The sequence below is a fragment of the Eurypyga helias genome, unplaced genomic scaffold (genome assembly GCF_000690775.1).
Source record: "Eurypyga helias isolate BGI_N326 unplaced genomic scaffold, ASM69077v1 scaffold29197, whole genome shotgun sequence".
NCBI lineage: Eukaryota > Metazoa > Chordata > Aves > Eurypygiformes > Eurypygidae > Eurypyga > Eurypyga helias.
Genome location: NW_010261530.1, coordinates 561 through 22,053, shown reverse-complemented (window position 1 = coordinate 22,053; position 21,493 = coordinate 561). Strand labels below are relative to the sequence as shown.

The 21,493-nt window shown below is 45.1% G+C and overlaps 1 protein-coding gene across 1 annotated transcript in view; it reads left to right on the top strand.

The window, feature by feature from the left end:
- LOC104505117 (MAP kinase-activated protein kinase 3-like) overlaps positions 1 to 20,523 on the top strand; it is a gene marked incomplete at its 3' end in the record, with an annotated part of 36,274 nt that extends 15,751 nt beyond the window's left edge. Inside the window, exons 2-4 of the mRNA XM_010155412.1 lie at positions 17,007 to 17,146; positions 17,987 to 18,051; positions 20,444 to 20,523. Coding sequence (XP_010153714.1) covers positions 17,007 to 17,146; positions 17,987 to 18,051; positions 20,444 to 20,523 — 285 coding nt within the window. The remainder of the gene's footprint in view (positions 1 to 17,006; positions 17,147 to 17,986; positions 18,052 to 20,443) is intronic.
- Between the last annotated feature and the right edge of the window lie 970 nt (positions 20,524 to 21,493).

Sequence of the window (21,493 nt, the reverse complement as noted above, 5' to 3'; positions counted from 1 at the left end):
CATGGCCTCTCTCACCATCCTTCAAGTCTGTCAGAGTATTAAGATATTTCCTGTGCTGAACAGAAGTAGTTTTGCAAGAGTTATTTTGGCAGAAATTTTTCAACCGTTTCTATTCATGACTAGAGGAAAACAATGTTTTGCCTACATAAAATACAAACAAAGTTTCTAGTGAATTGCCTGTTACTTGGATTTGAAGTTTCTTGAGAGATGAATTCTGCTCTATGAGTGTCTTGCCCTGTCACCCTTAAAATAATCCCAAGTTCAGCCAAATTTTAAATTTTTATGGTCAGCAGAGATGTGTTCAGTTTTAACAGGTGACTTTCCCAAAGGTGCGTTTGCACTGGGCATGCCATAGACTACAGTGGAGCAGGTGTCTTCCAGGGATTGAATCCCTGTGCTACTGAAATCTACCCCAGCTCTGGAGGCAGGTACTAAGAGGTACTAGTCTCTAGTCAGGCTTTTGACTCTCGCGCTGTCCCCAAAAGCACAGAGGAGCAGGGATCTGCGGGTACCGGCAGAGAGAATGGGGAGCGGTCATCAAGTAGCTGTAAAACCCACTGGTATAAAATGGTTTACATCCTTTTTTATCCACAGTTCTTATATTCTGTGCTATGTCATTCGCTGCTTTTGTAGCTGATGGCAGCGGCCTGTGCAGTACATCTGTGAGCTTTAGCTCTGCAGGTAAGTCATGAGGGGTAGCTGATGCATGAGGGGATTTGGTATTTTCTGGGTTGTTTTGCTGTTGCTTAAAAAAAACCTTAAGCATACCACAAAAACTATAGACAATCTCTCTCACGTACACACAAAACTTCTTCCTAAAGTAGCAGTTTTGGGTTGGGAAGCAGCATCCAGATGTAATAAATGTCAGGATCCATGCTATGTGTAGACTTCACTGTCTTGCACTCTATTTTCTACCACACTTCAGCCTTTTTAGGTGCACAAGCAAAATTATTAGTTTGTTAAATGGTTGGTTTCGATAGCCGGTTTCATTGTCATTGTTCAGCATGTGGACGAGGCTTCTTTACTTCAGGTTATTCTAGACCTACTCTGGGAACAGATTTTTTCCTTTCCTCCTGGTTGTGGTGTGTGGTGTTTTCACTGTTATGCCTGGATCACTCTTAGTTTCCCAACATTGCTTTGAGGTAAAAGTGTGTGTGGTCCCTACTTCACATATGGGAAGCGGAGGAACAGGGTAGACTTCTAAGAGTAAAAGTATCCACTGAATTTTGGGAGCTCCATTTGAAGTATCTGGGTTGAGGGGGGCTTGTTTTTTTTAATTCCTCCCCCTGCGCCTTCTCAGTGTACTTTGCAGCGCGCTGCTCTTCAGCTGAAGCCTAGTTTTTTACACCCAAGCCCTGCTACAGCTGGTTGTGCCCAGGACTTTCACAAATGAGCCTGCAGTTCAGGCTTCCAAGGAATGAGGCATAGGCAACTAGTGGCTACCTGTTTGCTCAGTTGGCTTCCTGATCATTGCATGACATCAGAAAGGGGCAAGAGTAAAATCCTGATTTTTGAGAGTAGCATTCCGTGTGGTAACCACAAGACCTTTCTTCCCTCTGTCACACTTTCCAGTTTCTATGTAAAATGAAGAGGAGGTGGGAGAGGCTACAGATAGCAGCTCCTGTCACTCTGCATCTGACTTGCATCCCAATCGGGGTCAGGTGGTACTCCAACTGTTGTAAGGATGAGGTTGAAGAGGGAGGAATAGTGTATAGTTGTACTGTGTTTAATACATACATACAAGGGGAGCAATATTCAGGTTACTCAGGCACATTACGCCTGGAACTGACTAATGTTAGAAGGTCTAAAATGGCAGTTTTAATCTTACTGTGAAATCTGTGTTTTCTTACTTACCACAGAGGGCTGTTGTTAGCAAGAACAACACAGACTAATGGTTCTTTCTTCACCTGCGACAATTTATTTACTACATATTTATTGAGGGGGTATTAAATGGAGAGAAAACAATTTAGAGAAACAACAGAATGATGAAATTGCTCAGTTATGCTGTGTGCACAGGGTGTGTATTATCAGGTTTTATTACAGCCTCTCTCATCTCTGTGTTGGAGATTCTCAAACAATTGGTGCAAAAGGAACCCCATTGCAGTAAAACATGAAGAAAGTGACATCCAGAGGCAGTTCTTGTCCCAAAAGAAGTCTAGACTTAGAAAAGGATCTGAGATTCCTGAGTCCAGTCTCTTACTGGCAAGAGCTGAGCCTCTTAACCCTGCCATAGGCAACACGTCTATGTAAATTCCACTGTCGGAAAAACCCACGGTGTAATCTTACAGGCACTTGCCAGGGCCATAAGCTGCAGAAAACTTGCAGTCCATGCAACATGTATCACACAACAGCTCTCAATAAACACTTTGCAGAAATTCAACTGCCTGCAGGGTTATTTTTACTTCTACTATCAATCACATCCCAGAAAGCTTCACTATGGTTTCTTCTCTTTCACTGAACCCTTTTCAGTGGAAACTGCAATCTGGGCCTTGCCTTTAGCTTTACTGCTAGTTTTTCTTTTTTGGTCAGGAATATGCAAAGAGAAGGATTCAGCTTCCATTTCTTTTTCTTCACTCTGCTTTCCAAAAGTTACCCCATTTGCCTAGACTGGGTCAGAACTTCAGGTTTTTGAACTGCCTTGCAGTTTCTTTTACAGGTGCATCTAGGTGTGCGTAGCAGCTACAACACACACTAGGTTTGTTGGTCCTGGCTGGACAATAAGCTCTATAGGCTGTGTTTTCCCTTGTAATTTCTAGTGGCATGGCTTTGACAGCTTAGCTATGTAGAAGTATGTTAACGTATCTGAAAAATCCAAAGATTGCTTGGAGTTTTAAACCCACAACCCTGCATGTTCTGAACAGTGAAGAGAGTCAGTCTTTGGGTATTGGGGCAGAGGGAGAGGAGACACAGGATTGTGTGTGTCATGTCATTTCATGTGTCAAGTTGGTAGGGCTACCACAGTGAGCTTCTGTGCTAACCTGACCCAAATAATAAAAACGTGGGGACAGGATGTCTGAGCTAAAAGCACAATAAACGCATGCTGAACACAATAGATTATTGATAATAAGGAAATTTATGGCAACAGTATTTACAGGCTAACAGCATGGAGATTGGCAAAGATAGGAAGAGGAACGTGACTATTGACTGGGCATCCTGAATTTTGTGACAGGCAACAATAAACGTTTCTTGGAAGGTTCGCAAAGTCGAAGGGAAGGGTGCCATCAGATGTGGCCTAGATGAAACCTGGTCTGAGTAGTGCTGCCAACACCTACAACACTATCACCTATTTATAATCTTTAAATCTGAGAGTATCTTTGCAGAATGGAGCCTTTAAAGTGCCAGAGAGCACCTCTGGTTCTGGGATTTTAATCTCTCTCTGGCTTCTGACAGATAATCGGTTTTTGTACCGTATGCGAGGTGTGTAAGACAACCGAGTGGCTGTATCTGCCAGAGAACAAATCTGCTGCGTGTATTGCAAAACAGCAGGGGCTTCATGGCCAAGGCCTGCAGGGCTGTCAGGGGGAGCAGAGCTCAAAGGGGGGAACATTTACTTACAAGCTTCCAAAGACAGGGTCTGTGCAGCTTTAAAAGCTGCAGTCAAGCCTTTTTTTGGGCAGACCAAGAGGTGAGATTCTGGGCTGTGGTTGAATGTCACAATTCCAAGTTTCCAGAATTGTCTCTAAAGAAGGATGGGGAGCTCTGTTGCTCACTTCATTTGATTCCCATTCTGGGATTTGTTTTTGTTTAATTTATTTTCCCTAAATATTTGCTTCCTTCAGATCTGAAGCTGTATGCTCTGTAACGTGTCACCAGACGTGTAACTGGTGGGTGAGCATGGGTCTCTCTTTAGCTATACTGAACCAATAATAAGGTTGGTTGCTTTTTTTCTGCCGCTGTTGCGGTGTAGACAGAATTGGGGTCATGAAAAATATGCGCTTAGTCATTTGAGTAGCAACCAGACTTCAGTCATGTGTCTGCAGCCAAGCCTTATTCCATCTTTCTCAAAAGGCGAGAGAATTTTTCTTCCTGATACAGAGGCTGAAACACCCTTTATTAGAAATTGCCTTGGTAAGCGTGTGGCAGAGCTATGAAAGGGCTTCACTCTCATATTCCGAGTCTCAAGTCCTTGTGGTCTTTTCACCTAAGGCAACAGAGACGTAGGTGTTTATGTAGCAGTCCTTTGGGAAATGAGCAATAATGTTTTTCCAGTAGTGCTTGCTGTGTCAGTGTATGTTCTAGAAACCAGGTGCAGCTATCGCATGGCATCCCCCAGAGACCCTCTGAGTCCTGGTGTGCAGCTCCAATTCTGCCAGCATTCAGGAGACTTGTCTCCGGGGTGTCCTGTTTTCCCAGGCTCGCTTCCGAATCACCTTCACGCTGCATGTACCACCAGGGAGGTTTCCTTGCTAAGGTGTGCCTTTTCCTTCCTCTTGTGATAGTTGGTTTTGGAAATATCTCCCTTCAAACTGATCAGGAAATGGTATTTTGACTGCATGAAAATATTGTCAAGTACAAAAATTGGTGTTCCCCACATTTAGAAGCACACAGGAACTTTGAAATCTCCTCATGAGAAATGAGAGGCTCACCCATCCCGACACAGAGTGTGGTTCCCTCTCAGCTGTGATCTGAGAAATTCAGGGCTATGTCCACACTTTGCTAACTTGTGTTTCAGTAGTGGGAACTGGGAGACACAGCACGCTGTAGAGAAGCAACGGGTTCTCTGGAAGAGCATAAGGACTCAGGCAGTGAAGTGGAAGACCCTGATCCAGTTCAGGCAGAGCAAAGATCTGGATGTGGATTTCTGGTTATCTGGTATGTAAATGCAGGGCCTCTTGGTGGTTTTGAATGGCAGTTCTGTCCGGGACCTAAGAAAGCTTTTCTACCAATCTGTTGTGTGTCTTCATGTGGAAACCTTTAGGTTTGACTAAAATAGTTCTAATCTTGCGGTTGGAGCTACAGCTAGGGATGGATAATTATGAATTCTGGCAGAGCACCCCCACATGTTCAAAATATCACAGCTTCTTAGTTTAGAATAGTCAACTGCTAAAGACTGCAGGAGCTTTAAGGTTTAATGCATTAAGGTTTGAAGAGGGTCTCCAGATTCTGCAGTAGCTGGTACCATCATTTAGTATTAAGTGTTTTGAAAGTGATCGCATTTGACCTGGTTGAGCCTGGTTCTCATCAGTTGTATGATGAGAACGATGTGTCGCTGCCTTGATGTTCTTTCACCAGACCTTCAGGGGTTCTCCTCCCACACCCAGAACAGAGCCAGGAGAGTCAAGTGGGATTTGTGGTGTGCCGTTGGGAGCCGGTGTCTTGCTGTCTGTGAGCAGCCCTTACAACCATCATGAGTAGCTAAGGGGGGGCAGGAGGATCACAAGCGGCCTGGGAATTTTGATGAGTAACCCCCTCCTGCATCTTTTGGTTATCAGATGGTGAAGACAAACCAAAAGATGGTTTCTAAAGATTTCCAAAGTGGCCACCGCTTGGAGACATGTAATGTGGCTACATATAAATAGACACACTAGCCTTTTTGGGGAAAGGATTAACCCAGGAAAGTTGAAATTACCACCACCTGACAGGTCTTGGACAAAATCCTGCATATTAAGCAGGTCTCATCCAGGTCTTGTGGAGTGCTGCATGATGTTAAAAATCTGCATATTGCCCTTACCTTTCCTGTCTCCAACTGGGATCTGTCTTCCCGACTGATGGGAAAAGCATCATGCCCGAGTGCCTTCTCCCCTTGCCACTGCCTGCTGTGAAGTGTTGAATAAGCTCTGCTGAGAGCAGCAGCTGCACAGCTCAATCTGTTTCTCCGTTCACATGGCTTTAGTGCGGCTCTGTTTTCCTGAGTCCCTGAGGTGTCACGTCTAGGAGAATGATACCGGATGGCACATTGCTTCTGTGAAAGCATTGCCTTGGAAGTCAGTAACGCTTTTGTGGGGCAGCAGCTTCCACGTTACTAATGTTAGTGGGAATTGGGCAGGTGACTTTAGGCCCTTTTCTCCATTGCCCCAGATTTCTCCCTCCCTCCTCCCCTTCCTCAAGCCCAGGCTTCTCTCCTTCAGGCACGCGGACATGTGGAAATGAGCCAGCGTTGCAGTGTACCACAAGCAGATACTGCTGCAGGGAGAGGAGGGGAAAGGACAGCGTCTGCAGAGAGGGGAACCGGTGTGTGTTTCAGCTTGGGAAGATGAAGAGGTTTGCAATTCCTGGAATGATTTTTGTTCTGCAGTGCTTTTGCTACATCTCGTTTTTCTGACCCTTGTGCAGCCCTCAGCATGGTGCCACTTTAGCTGAGATGTCAAAACTTTAGACTTCCAAATATTCTTGGGATCCTCCTCCTCTTCCTTTTGCATGGGTAGTCATGAGGCAGCCAACACAACACAGGAATGGAGAGAAAATCTATTCAGGAATGTGAAGGAAATGCTCTTGGTTTTGGCAAAAAACACCCATTTAAGCAGCTCTGTTGTACCTCTGTGGTGTCTGACTGCTCTGTCTTCTGGTTGCAGGGAATGTGAAGCAATTCTCTCTAACATCTGTCAAAGAAATGGAACATGGATGTTGAGGGGGGAGCCCTCTGCTCCCTCCTCTCACTCCACAGCATATCCTGGTGGATATGGGAGGCTCAGTGGCTGAAAACTGAAATAACATGGGCAGCAAAATGGAAAGACATTCCTTGCCCTCTGGAGCTTAGGGGAAATGGTCTGCTTGCTCGGAGAAGCTGGGAGCAGTGACTCGTCAGGGCTAGCAGCAGGTCTCGGCTGTTGAAGGAGAGCTGACAGGGTTTTGGTGCTCAACCAGTCAGGGTGGGAGTCTGGATGAGCTGGGCAAATACCTGAACAGGTTTGGATGAAGAAGGGGAGCTGTGGCTCAGGAGAGATTTATATTTGAAGGAATGGAGCATTTATGTGGTGAGGGGATCTTCCTTAAAGGCAGCTTGCATAGTGTTTCTGGAAGGTTTCTGAAAGGAACTGGGAAGGACTGGTAGGCTGTGTATGAACTGGGAGCTCCAGTTGTGTTCTAGGAAGTGTGTGTTTTCCAGCGTCCTGGATGTTAAAGAGCCCTTAATGAAGCAGTGAGTGCTGTACGGCATTACTGCGCCAGGCGTGTGCTGGGGGCTCAGGAGAGAAGTACGGGGTTTGGTTGCTGGATTCTGGCACCGTCTGGGGAAGCAGAGCTGTAACCCTGGGTGGCTATGCTAGTGCACCAAGCAAAATGAATCCGTGAGAATTGCAACATAAATAACCGTTTTACTGCACTGTCACTTGCTTATGTTGATTCCATCTGTTGAATTCCCCCTTCCCCCTGTTTATTTCTTTTCTTTCCTTTCCTATGTAATAGTGTACTTGTCTGAATATATATTCTAAAGCCAAAATAAGCACAAGAAGTCTTGGGAGAGCAATTTACTTTCCTCTTTCTCTTAATGGCTTCCTTTTCAGCAGAGGCTAGAAATGCATGCTGCACGGTTTTGTTTCCACTCACAGTCCCACCGTTCTCTGTCATATTTCTGCTGTTTGCATTAAGCAGTTCCAGAGATCTTCATGCCTGATGGACCTTTAAACCATCAACCACTGAGCTATCTACTGAGTGGTGACTTAGAAATAGGTACAGATCTTGGCTTCAAAATGCCAAGAGCAGAGCTTGCACAAATACGTGTGTAGAAACATATATAGCAGTGATTTGAAGCACTGGAGAAATCTTACAGATGTCCTTGCTGAAGGTTTTGGGGCTTTGTTTCATTTTTGAAGAGAAATCAAGTTCCCACGGGTGACAGCTTTCAGTAGTGACTGTTTGATGTTACACTGGCCAGAGTCACTCCAATTAGATTCCCAAGAACTGGGTGAAATCTCAGCATCTCTTTTGTGAGGGACATGAGGCGCAGTTGCTGTCAGTGCCACTGGTGACTTACCAAGTCTCCCCTTAAGGCAATGTCTAAAAGAAGCAGATGAGCCCTGTGGCAAGAGAGAAGGAAAAATTGAGAGTTCTTTGCTTGTTTCTGGGTTCTTGTGTCTGGATGATTTAGTAATAGATGGCGCAACAGAAGAGAGAGAGAGTGCTTGGCCTGGTGGGTTATGTGACAGAAAGCACAAATGTGGGTGTAGAGAGAGGAAACATGAAAGAACAACAGCAATATATGCGAAATAACCGGCCTAGGGTGGCATATTGCCAAGTTCTGCATGCATGGATGACAATCTTAAATTCATGTGGAAGCTCATTAAGGTATTAACTGTCAAAAAGTGGGACTGGGGTGCACAGCAGAGTAAAAAGATGCATGGAAAGTTTTTTTGCAGGAATCCAGCATGCACCCTGAAGAGCCTCTGTGTACTGGGGAAGGATGTCAAATCCTTCCTGGGAGTTCTTGAGTGATTTAATCTTCATGACCATAGTCACGCAATCAAGAAATACAGAGAAAGGCTGGGGGCAGCACAGCTTCTTCTTGGCACTTCTGTTATCTGTGGTTAATGAGATTAAACATGTTGCTAATTTTTGCTTCTACCTTGTTCAGCATTATCACTTCTGTGTTAATTTTGATACTGCTTATTAGCATGAAGACTAGGAAAGGGAACATCAGACTTGGATCTTCTCAGTACTACTTTTTTCTGGCCTCCTGCTCCAACAAAGGCGTGCCATGCCTCGGTAGTCTTGTCCTGCTGTCCCACACAGCTGCACAGGTGGGTTTCATGGCAGTTGGCACTGAAATGAGCATTAAGCACTCTGAATAACATCTGTGATGTTTGCTCTTTCCACTGCTTCCTGTGGAAAATGTGTGTTATTAAGTATGTTCTTGGGGGGTGGGTTTTTTGAAAAAGAAAAACAGAAGTGTAAGACTATATATATAAAAAAAATGTCGTATCATTGGGAGGGGGATTAGGGATGGTTAAAATGCAATTTAGCAACTGTGGCTGTCAGTACTGGGAAGCATGTGAGAAGGTCACATCCTGGCAGACGCATTCCATCCCATTTCATGACCATGACACGTGCTGGTATGCTTTTTGGAGGTATTGCTTCATGACAGTCACTGTGCAGGAGAAAGGCAAAGGTGAGGAAATACAACTGGTGCTAAAAAACACAAATGGGGAGGTTTCTTGCAATAGCCACAGTTCTCGTGGAAACCTGTGTCTTAGTCTCAGAATGACCCCCAAGGCAGCTCTGACTCCTGTACAGGCAGGATTTATCCTCATTGTGGGAAATTTCACTGTGGCAGGGTAGCAAAACTGTTGGCCATAGTGTCCTTCTCAGTTTTAAGTGATCTTTTATGTGCTTTGATTCCAGCATATAAACGTGTTGGATGCGTAGAAGATCAAGAATATGGTCTTGGATTTGGTTCAGTGTTCTGTGAGTAGCAGAGGGAAAGTTTGATGGGCTCATGATCTGAGGAGGTGCCACAGCATTTTGTACTGCTGGAATTTTCTTAAAGAGCAAAGTTTCACAGGCAAGCTCTATTACTGTTGTCAAGCCAAGGATTGAGAAGTGTGAATTACTGAAGCCCAGTCACCTGAATCCTTGTTACCAGAATTTATGAACTTCTAGCTGGCAGGAGTGAAGTTTTTGCTGAGGATTTTTTTCATCTTTTTTTTTCCCCCCCCTGCTTCAAAGGAAAACCTCACATTCAGGCACTAGAGTGAAACTGTAAAGTAAAAAGTGTCATAATTTTCATCTGGAATTTTAGATTTCCTCAGGTTTAGGAAGAGTGAAATTAGTGGTAAAGCTACAGATTGTTTTATTTTAATCACAATCCCAATTTATTGTAGGTGTTTATGCCATATAAGATTTTGCAAAATTTGGCATTACGCTGGCAGCCTGAGTACACTGCAGGCAGCGCAGTGTTGGCACGTCAGCCTGAACGGCTTGTGGTTTAGGTGCCACAGCTGCCGGGCATCCTGTGCTGTGTGTACATGGGCACTACGGTCCTGCCCCAAGGAAGGAGACGATGGTGGTAGTGAAGAGCATCTCAGCACAGAGCAAAGCCATGTCAAGGTCCTGCCCCGAGGAGTGGCAGCCTGAGTACACTGCAGGCAGCGCAGTGTTGGCACGTCAGCCTGAACGGCTTGTGGTTTAGGTGCCACAGCTGCCGGGCATCCTGTGCTGTGTGTACATGGGCACTACGGTCCTGCCCCAAGGAAGGAGACGATGGTGGTAGTGAAGAGCATCTCAGCACAGAGCAAAGCCATGTCAAGGTCCTGCCCCGAGGAGGGAGACGATGGTGGTAGTGAAGAGCATCTCAGCACAGAGCAAAGCCATAAGAGTGTAACACAAATCCTGTGCTGCCTGTTTGTCCTGTGTTTCTGCCTATTCCTGGAGCAAGAGGAGTGTTTAAAACAAAGCGTGGAAAGACCTCTACGGCACTTCCCGATGTTGTTTCATCTCAGACAGTCATAATACGCATATTAAAGAATCAAAGACAGGATGCTTCGTCGTGTGTCTGGGTTTCGGAGAGGGCTTTGCAGCAGGTCTCCCCAGATGCTGAACACTGGCCGCGGGCATCGAGTGCCATTGTCCGTGCTGGCTGAACAGCAGCGTTTTGTGGTAGGAGATGGTAGAGAGAGGAGCTGATCACTAGGCCTTCTTGTATAAACAAGCATTTGAGGATGTTCTTGTCTGGTAACAGCATGTTAGTAGCTGTTGATGATTTATTTTTCTTTTAAAATACAGTTGCAATATTTTGAATGAAATAGAAGCTGCATGTAGCTGGTTTGTAGCCTCTCACAACCAAGTATCACTGGAATCTTAAGGTGCCAGTAAGAATTACTTTTCCAGCCACACAGCAGGGCAAGCACAGTGTTAAAATGCAAAGTAATCTTAGGGTTGTACAAAACCCATAGCATGCTCTTTATTTAAATCTCTATATACTCCATAGTACTGAATGTACAGGCATGTACTTTTGGCACTGCGGTTCAGATGGATTAATGTAATAGTATCGGAGTATTTATCAGGACAGTTTCTTTTCTTCATGGACATTTTTTGCTCACTTTTGTGCCTGCCTTTTATGCTGACATAGCGTGTGCAAGGGCATACCTTTGAAACGTGTGCCAGCTGACTGCTTTGCCATTTCAGTTGTTAGTGGAGATACGGCAAATACATTTATGAACACAGACAGTTGACCTTTGCAGAGTGAATGGCTAGATGCATGTGTAATTAGATAATTAACAGTGGTATGTCTCATTTATTTACCTCGGGTTGTAGAGTCATATTGAGTGCCTGGTGGTGATTTGAATACTCCTACAATAAATAAAATTCAGGACCACACCGAAGTTATTTTTGAGAGACCTAGTTGAATCACTGCAGGAGAGAGGCTTGGAGCAAAATCATATTTATGTGGCGTGCACGCACTGGGGATGGAGAATCAGGAGTGCTCGGGGAGCTAAATTCTTTGGCAGGTTTGCCGTAGGTCCAGTGCACAAACTCTTACAGAGGAGCACATCTCCATTAACTTGTTCATCTTTGCCCGTTCTACTCTTTCTCCTGTTTTCCCCTTAAAATGTGTGCTTAAGAAATGTGAAGCCTTGTGTGTCAGCAGGATATTGGTTTCAGAGCGTGACTCTGACTCCACATGGCAGCAGTCCTCTCCGAGCCCTCTCCGTTCCCGCTTATGCTGGCAAGATACCAAAGGTCTGTTGTAGCTCTTGCCGTTTCGAGGGATAAGCTGAGTAGAGTTTGGAAGACTGGAGAGAAGTGGATAGAGAAGGGTCCCTCAGTGCAGACAGTAAAACCCTGATACTCAGTGGGTTGGGTGAAAGGATTAGCTACCACAGGCAGGAGTGGTGCAAAAGCCTGCTACTCGACTGTTGCTACTCTTGCTAACTTGGAGAAGCCTGCCTCTGGGACTGGCTGTCCACCTGGGCACTGGTGGAGATGGCAGTTAATGCCCACTGCGCTAGCAGCATGGACAGCTCTGCAGGAATCGGGGTGGCAGTTTGTTTCAGTGAAGCCTCGGAGCAGATTTAGTTTCTAATAGCCTACTCTGGGTTTGAATTCAAAGCAGAAAAGTGAAAGGTTGAGAGGTGACCCACTACCTGTGCCTACCCTGGATTTATCCCTTCTCTATAGACCGATGCTTCAGTACTAGATAATTTGAGCAGAAATGTGTTCCATGTTTTTTTTTTAAGGAGAAAATCAATGCTTTCTTTGAGACTTGCATGTCTGGGTTTCCCTGCTTGCTGGGCTGCCATTGCAAGAAGACACACGCTTCTTGCTGCAGCTTGACTGACTGGCAGTGCTGATGCGTGGAGAAGAAAACCTTGATAATTTCAGTTCCTTTAGCCTTCCGACACACAGGATGGCTTCATCCCTTATGAAGAGGTCTGGAAACGGGTAAAGATTGTTAACGCTTAATTAATTGATGTAGTGCAAATAATCAGAATGCAATAAAAGACAAAAAGTCCAAAGCCTCCCCGAAGCCTTTTTTTTCCCTCTCCCTCCGCCCTTTTTGTAGCACGGGAGGGAGGAGATGAAAGAAACGTTATCCAAACCTCCTTTTGCCATCAACCCCTCTTGAATAAAGAATTCTGCAGTAAACGGTGTTAGTTTCTGTGCATCAGCGTGAATCCAGATTCCCAGGCTCATTTGTAGGATTCAGCAGTTTTGTAACAGCTACATGCATAGAGGAAACAAAGCAAAAGAGGTTGCACATTTACCCACTTCTGCCTGAGCAGAGACTTTTTTTTCCAGGTAGAAAAGTAAAGCTATATTTAAGTGCCTGTATATCAGTATTACATGCTGAGGACCCCTAGGATGGAAGCTTTGTGCTGGTCCCGTTTCTGTTTTAATAACGGGAAGCCTTCCTGTGAGGAAAGTAGCATAGGGATTATAAAGCTGTTAAAGGAGAGTTCAGACTGTGGAATTGGTGCAAGTAAGTAAAAGACGCTTGCAGCGTGGGATGCTGCCGTAACGTGGCACGTGCAGCGGCTGAGAACTGAGCCTGTAACAGTTCTAATCCAAGCACTGCAACTGTTTGGAACTAGGAGGAATTGCTGAAGTTTAAAATAAATAGAAAAGCATACGTGTCTTAAACCCTACGTAGGGGACAGATAGCAGGTGTAATAGTAATATGTTATCTGCTGGTGCATATTAAAGTCACAGAGAAGTCCTTGTTTCCCGTCCTCAGCCTGTTTCATACCTCTGCCCATGGTGTTTTCTCTCTCTGTTGTTACAGTGTCAGAGCCCAGAAAATCACTTCCCACTCCCTGGAGTCCTTAGAAGGCTATTTCCTGTATAGATCAGACTGTTAAGGTATGAGGGTTCCTGCTCTCCTTCCTTGCTTACACATCACTGAATCGATGGAAAAGCAATTAGAAGATACTGTATCACTTTTTAGTCTCCATTTTTTTTTTCTGACAAGAAATTCCGCACAGGGAGAAGTTTCACAGAGCTGGCCTTCTGCGCTGCAGTTTGAATTTGTTTTGTTTTGCAGGCGCTTGCTAACCTGAGTTAGCCCCTTACCCCAGAATCTGGAGTTCAGGCCTCCCTCCGCTGCCAGGCCCTGAATTAGCAGGGCATCCTGGGGTGTCTGCTGACATATCTGCTCTGTTTTAACTCCAAACCAGGCAGAGCACAGTTCCCTCTCCAGCTTTTTCAGATGGCGAGAAGAGCTGTGTGAATCACCAGGCTTAGGGCTCTAGAGCTCTTGTACTTTGTTGCCTTCCATCCCCCTCTGGTTTTGGTGATCTCCCTGTGAATAACTGTGGATACCTCCTTCATCTGCTTCTTCTGGGCAGTGGTTTGCTAGTGCTGAGCCCCAGCAAAAATAGTTTTCTGCTGTGCAGCTCCTATTCCAAACTGTCTGACCACACACAGAGGCATCCCCTCGCTGCTACACAACGGCTGCTGTGCGTTGTACATTGCGTCACCGATCCGGCTTCATGAAAAACTGGGAGATGGGGCATGTTTCTTGGGTTTGTCTTGCTGGTTCATGATCCTGCCCACAGCCCAGCGTGACAAGCTGTGACTCAGCTGAACTGTGTGGGAGCTCTGGGGCGGTGACCGGGGGCTCCTTGGGCTGATACTGTTTGACAAAACTGGTCGTTCCTCAAAGCAGGGTGAACCAGCAGTGCTGGAAAACTTACCTGAAACTCTGGGTTTGTTCACAGCTACCTCTGCGCTTCTGTAGAATGTCAGGGGAACGTGGTCATAGTCTCAGCAAGCTGTTGCGGCGATGGAAGAGCACAGTCTCTCTTCAGGCTTGGGAAGGTGGCACAGTGTCCATTTATGGTTTTTGCAAGTTTGTTAAATTTAACCAAAGGGATAGAATTTCCATCTGTGTTTCTAAATCATTGCCTAAATTTTGTAGAAATAGGTGCTTTCAACCCTGTCTGGCTTTCGTTTTACAGGTGTCTGTGTCTCTAAGATGTCTGAAAAAGTATAGTTATGGCTTGCAGTTTTAGACATAAGGAAAAGATTTAATTTATTTTTAAGGCTCAGAAGGAGAAATCCAAAGGTTAACAGTTGGTTGAGATATCAGATGTTGCTTGGTATGTGTATCTGCTCTTTATTTTTGCATTTCCTTTTCTCTGCTTCTCCAGGTGTCATCTTGACATGAGTACATTCAAGCTTGGCACTGAGGCTATAGGAAACTTGCTTGTAGGGGTGGAGAAAAGAAACTGCAGCATCCTTGTGTCTATCAAAATGCCTTGTAAAAGCTCTTTAGAGAGTGAGACTTTAATTCTGTGAAACAATTTTCATAAGCACTTGGTACAAAGATGAAAAGCAGCATCTCTACACCTTGTGCAAGCACAAGATATGCAAATTATAGCGCAGTTAACATTAGTAAAGAGAATGGTTACGTCTAATTAGTAGCACAGGATAGGTGAGAAGGATTTTGAAGTGTCCTGCTCGGAAGTGGCATTAATCCAGTAATGCCCATGCAGTAAACTCTGTAATGCTTTTCTAAATGGCCTGGTTAGTCCTGAGGGTGTTTGGGCTTTATTGTTGCACATGTAATTTAATGAACTTTTAAAGAGACTTCTAGGCAACAGCCCAAACTCAGAAGGGCAGAGGGGAAAATGCTGATAGACAGTCCTACTGAGCTAGAACACAGTGGCTGTGAGGGAAAAGCTGCTGAATGGTCTGATGGCTGAAAGACGTAAAGCAACTGCACTTGGACTCGCTAATGGGCTTTTTGTCCAAACTGGAGCCATCTCTTTCTTTAGGAAGTTATTTGTGTTGGAAATCAGGCCACAGCCAGGCTGGAGCAGGAAGAAGAGGCGGATAGTTAGTGATCTCAAAAGGGTGTGCTTTGGGTGCAGAATGACAGCTGTGGAAGAAGTAGGTTGGCTGCAAGGGCATTGAACTTGGCAAGGAAGCTTCTTCAGCTCCTTGCGCTGCTGAAAATCTGGTGTCATGCTGGAGCCTTTGGAGTGGAGCCAAGGGAGCCTGGAGGGTGGTCACAGTGGTGAGGCTCCCTGGCCACTCAGCTTAGGAGCCTCCTGAGGCTACTGGTCACCCTCTGTAAACTGTGCTTCACAAAAATCCTGAGGTGTGCGTTCAGTAGAGGAGTACTCATGACCCTTTTCCTCTTCCCAGCCTGCAAAAGAAGAGAAGCCTCTTACCTTCTGTCCATTGGCTCCCTAGTACTTCCCCAGCATTTCATCAAGTATTACAGGCCTTTCCTGCCATGTTACTCCGTCCGCTGTTCTGAAAGGGATGTTGAAGCAGCAGAGGAATGTAAGCTTTTTCTTCCAGTGGTGCAAATTGCCTGTACGGGAGTCAATAAAGAAACCAGTATTTGTGACTTCCTTCATGTGACCTTTAAATGGTACCTTTCCCTGTACCGAGAGGTGCCTGTGACACCGTTTGTGCCTTAGCTTGGCAATTGGCTGGAAAAGCACTCATTTCCTGGGCTGATTCATAGGTCCCTAATGACGGGTTACATGTTAGCACTTGTTTTCAGCAATTATCGTGCAGTTCTGTTTTGACTGGGACCTGATAACAAACATGAGTGAGAAGAGCTTTAGGCTGAGGCCTAAAGGTGCAGTGGTGATACCTTTTGTTTGCCTGTCTGAACACGGTTCCTCCCCAGCTGTAGTCCTTTTCTAAGGTGAATAGATCAGAGGTGATTGCTCTTTCCTTATTTTTTATTCCGTTCCAATGCATTTGACAATGTTTTATGTAGCATCAGTTTTGGTGCTGCTCCATCATTACAGTGTTTATTACTATAGGGCATGAAGTGTCAAACTCAGCTCACAGCTGTATTGTGTAGGAACCGTGTAAATGCGCAGTAAAGAGAGTCTCTGTCACAAAGTGTTGGTGGTGTCTAGAGAGACAAGGGAGAGAAGAAAAGGAATGATTCAACAATGTGCCCTTGTTGCACAAAAGATCAGTGGCAGAGTCTGGTACAGAGCAGTTCTTCAAATGGGAAGGGAATAGATTTCTGTGTACAAGGTTGCAGAATCAGGAAAGATGAGCTCTTACCTCGCTTCTAGGATTAGTGTCTTTAAAATAAGCTGGCCTTGCATGTGACAGAGAGAAGTTCAAGCATCTAGATAGTCAGAGGTCCCTTTCTGGCCCTGATTAGCTCAGAAATTCATGTAATATTTAAGAAGCATATTCAGAGTTGGCGAAAGTCCATATTGTTTTAAATCTCACTAAACTTTAAGGATTTGCATTGCACCTAGAAGCCCTTCTCCCAGCAGCTGGGGGCAGGTTATTGTCCTCAGCAGAGAGATTATCCTCTGTTTGCAAGCATTGCAGACAAGTAGGAAAAAAAAATTGCTGTGTCCCATCCTGAGATGGGGGGGAGAGGTCTGTCTCCATCTCAGATTCAAAATCTCGCCTCACTGCCACTCGAGATCCTTCCAGTTCCAAAGGAGCAGTTGTCTCTGTATGCCTCGGTCTAGGATGTTGGACAGCCCGGATATGGTGAATGCCTTGTGGTGGATTGGCATCCTGTGGCTGGAGAAAGTGCTAAGGATAGCCTTTGCCACCATCTTTGCGCTCAAGTGCAGGTAGGTGCCCATTCAAAGCAGCTCGATGCTGGCTCACTGACATTGCGCTCTCTTTCTTTACAGCTCCTGTACGACAACCCAAAAGCCCGTCAGGAAGTAGAATATCATTGGCGAGCATCAGGGTGTCCCCACATTGTCCACGTCCTGGATGTTTATGAGAATATACATCATGGAAAGAGATGCCTTCTCATTGTCATGGAATGGTATGGACCAGCAGCAGCCCCCACCAAGCATTGCTCTTTGAGGGGTGGAGGGAGTGGGGGGATGTGTTCCTTTAGATGAGAGTTAGGTGAGCTTTCTCAGCAGCACAATTTTAGTTGGCACGGCAAACTTTCTGTTGCCTTTCGGGAACGGGTAGGGAAATGTACAGATACTCCAGCCATCTTGTATGGTGGAAGAATGAGGAACCTTAACCTAAAAGTAAATTTTCCTGGTACCCCATGACAATTGTTCTCATTAAAGCATTGACTGATGAATACAATCTTGAAAGATAAGTCTCTACAAACACGATGCGCTGTGATTGTGATTGGCTTCCAACTGCAGATGTAAATCCTATGACCTGACACGATCCTTTTTGCTACTATTTCCACTCTTAACTTTTCCTGTTCTCTCCTTGATTTGTAATACCGCAGTTACTGTTTTCTTCGCTGGGGACAAACTAATAATCCTTTGCAGTATCTTTGCTTCCTTCTTTCTTCATCTCCAACCCTCACATAAAACGAGATTACTGTCTGCCTCCCAGTGCCAGTGCATCTGACTGCCCAGCTCTGTGTGTCATGTTCCTGTGACAGGGTGCATGCAACTGAAAGTGTCAAATCTCCTTGGTCTTGGTTTGTTTTCTGTTTACTCCATATCAGAATGGCTTTGTGCATTGATTCAAATGCGTGTGATGTTTAGGAAACATTGGGATAGGAGGCAACCTGTAATACCTTTTTATCTGTTCCTGCTGTGGTTCTGTGCGATTTCACGAATGCAGTCAGGTGTTAATTTGACCTTTTTTTGCTCATGTGAAGTGGGGTGTGTTTTTGTGTTCTTTGTTTCAGCATGGAGGGAGGAGAGCTGTTTAGCAGGATCCAGGAGAGAGGAGATCAGGCTTTCACCGAGAGAGGTGAAAAATCACAAGTTTAATTTTCAAGTTTGTGAAAGATTGCTTTTCCCTTTCTCTGCCCCCTTGCTCACTTCCCTTACAGGAGTTCTTCTGTCATTTGATTTTTGTTTGTAATTTCTTTTTCTATCCAACTCTGGTTTAAACTGTTATTAGTAAAAGTTCCTGAAAATCAGGAATTACCAGAATTAGCCAAGTTCAGGCACAACAGGGAAGGGTCAGAGGAAAATTTCTCACAGAGATCTGCTCAGTTTCTTCAGTGCTGAACTGCCGCAGCCTCTCTTAGTCTAGTCCCGGGTCTCCTGCCAGACCACCTCTGCCATGACCAGCACGGCTCCTACTGTGATTTCTCTCCTGGCTGTCCCTCGAGCGGTGTCATAGCTATACTGTTAGGTGATGAATACTACGAGCAAATCACATGGGATGAAACCTCTCTTATTCAAGGGTTTTAAAGTACTACTTGAAAGGAAGTGTTATTAGCCACGCTGTAAACAAGCCTGCTCATCTCCATCAGGGACTAGGTGCAAGTTTCAAGACCTGCTGTGAATCAGTGGCAGACCTTGCCGGTTTTATTGTCTTTGCTATTTATTATTTGCAGAGTACCGTAGGTGTGGTTGACTGTGGTTCTCCGTGCCCATTCACAACAGATGAGAGCTTTTTTCTGCTCAGAACTAAGATTGTTAGCATTTGGGACTATCACGCTGACAAAAGGATTAGAAGAATAAAAATGTACACCTGAGCTTGTAAGTTCCCGTGGCTGTTTTGCAAGGCTGGTGTAGAGGCCAGGCTTTTGTGATCCTGTGTTTCCTAGCCTGGGATGGATCCTTTAAGTGGAATGAGAGACTCATAGGTATGGAAAACAAGCATTTTCAGGAACTGTATTTGCTGCTCTCTACAATACAGGATTCCAAGGGGGAAACTGGTTCTGTGATCATTAGTGACTCCACTCTGCTAAAAACATGATTTTTCTACGTTAAATACCATCGTATAACATTCTGAACACTTAGTCAGAAACCATCTGGGACTGTTAAGCAAAAGCCATCTTCATTCTTTCCTGAGATAAATGAGTCCTGTTCCACTGGATTCCCCGGGTTCACTGGTGTTCGTGTATCAGCCACAACTTCCCATTAGCAGACAGGGTTTTTGGCCTGAGCCAGGAAGGAGAAGGTTGTGCAAGGTTTCCCCTGAAGATTAGTCCTGCCTTCTGATTGTCCTTGCCTGAGACTGTGTCATTTCAATCTCGAGCCATATGAGAAAAGGTTTCCAGGTTAGAGTAAAATAATTTCTGCATTCACTACTGCAGCTGAGGTTTCTAGCTATGCGGAAAACAGAGACTCAGGTTGAAGTTGCTAATCCTGTTTCCCTGTCAATGGAGATGTAATATAATGCTCACTTGGTACAATGGGAATGTCAGTCCCCCCTGCTTTGAAACCTCTCCCTGTGTAACTGAACTCTTCCAGACCTGAAGAGTACAGCTGTTGCAAGGCAGCTCACCAACCACTAGAATTTCCACTAGATGATAGGACAAGGGGTAATGGGTATAAATTGAAATCAGGGAGGTTTAGATTAGATATCAGGAAGAAATTCTTCACAGAGAGGGTGGTGAGGCACTGGAACAGGTTGCCCAGAGATGTTGTGGATGCCCCATCCCTGGATGTCTTCAATGCCAGGCTGGATGTGGCTTTGAGCAACCTGGTCTAGTGGAAGGTGTCCCTGCCCATGGCAGGGGGGTTGGAACTAGATGATCTTTAAGGTCCCTTCCAACCCAAACCATTCTATGATTCTATGTTTTCCCACTGGGGTTATGTTAAATTTTAGAAACGCATTATAATCAATAGAACTGTTGATTTTGTTTCTTCTGCGGAAAAATTTCTAAAGACAGTGAGGAATGAAGATGTGACCTATCCTAAAATTACTATATTGTTATGTTGCTCTATTTGTAGCAAATCTGTTAGATCTCTCTGTTACCCCTGAACTAGAAGCTGAAACTTAAACTTCCATCTCGGACAACCAAGGACAGACCCTGGACAATCAGGGATATGTCCAGGTTGGGGCTCCTTTCTCCACAGTCTTGTATGTTCCTTGCGTACCTGCTCTGCTCTTGCTGCTTTTCTGGTGAGCAAATTAAAGCACAAATGTAGAGGCTCAGGAAAAGCAGGAGTCTCAGCCGTTCAGTTGCAGTGCCTGCTCAGGAGGAGGGCTGAGCAGCCGGGGAATCGGGGGTATGGTTGCCTGCAAAACCAAAACACAGCTGTTAGGGCTAATTTTAGGTTTTCTAGTCTTGATGCTAGCCCTGTATTCCAGCAAGCTGTTGTAAGTCATAAGCACTCCCAAGCATGTCCCTGAGATACAGTGGGAATGTTAATGTGACCTTTCTCTAAAATTGTATTTATAGAGGCCTCTGAGATAATGAGAGACATCGGAACAGCCATCCAGTATCTGCACTCCATGAACATTGCCCATCGAGACGTCAAGGTGAGGCCTGAGGGTGTGCGGGCAGGGTGGCAAGAGCGTAAGGCAGTAAAAGGAATGGGCAGTCGTGGTTTAAACAGAACCAGGAGTACAATCAGGTGGTCAGAGTGCTCCTATTCCTCTGCCAGTGTGAGAAGGCATCTGTTCACAACTAGTTTGCAGCAAGGCAAAGGTCAGAGCATTCATATGTGCCTTCCAGTTGTGTAGAGGATGCAAAAGAATCTGGTGACAGTCAGATGGTTAATTAAAGAGGTACTACCAACTTGGCAATCCAGTTAATTAACAGGAAAATAACACTGCCCAAAGTGAACTTACAATACATGCTATACCTCTGTGTACAGTCTCTGCCAGTTATTACTTGTTTTCAGAATCATACCTCCCTAAAGACAACAAAACCCCAAATACCCCAAAAGAGACAAATAAAACCCCCAAACAAACGAAACCCCAAACAAACCCCCTTCAGAAACAGGAGAAACTGCATGCGTGGGAGGAATAATGCCAATTCCATGCATCCAACCCACTTTAATAGTATATGTAAATATTTGGGAAAATGGGAAGATGTCAGTTCCTACCGTGAGGAAGAGTGTTTAATTAGCTCAGGTTTGTACCCAGACCTTGTTGCAGAGATTTGACAGGGTTTGTAGTGTTGTGCTTTGTTTTCATTCTGCGCAGCGTAAGCGAAGACAAGATAGCTGCACCAAGGCGTTTCTAGCACAGCGACACAGCCACGTGGTGGCGTGTACTGAAGAGCAGGTCACGTAGGATGGACGGAGGCATCTGAGTGATTCCACAGCTTCCAGCCTGTGAATTTTCTACAGATGCTGCTCTCTGTTTAGCTGGATGGAGAACTGCCATTGCTTGCGGTCACTGAGGGGTATGTTTGAGGCTTCTTTAGAATGACTTAACAGTTCAGAGTCTAAAAAAGGATTTGCTTCTGTGGAGCTGTGTGCCACTGCCTATCATCGGCACAGGA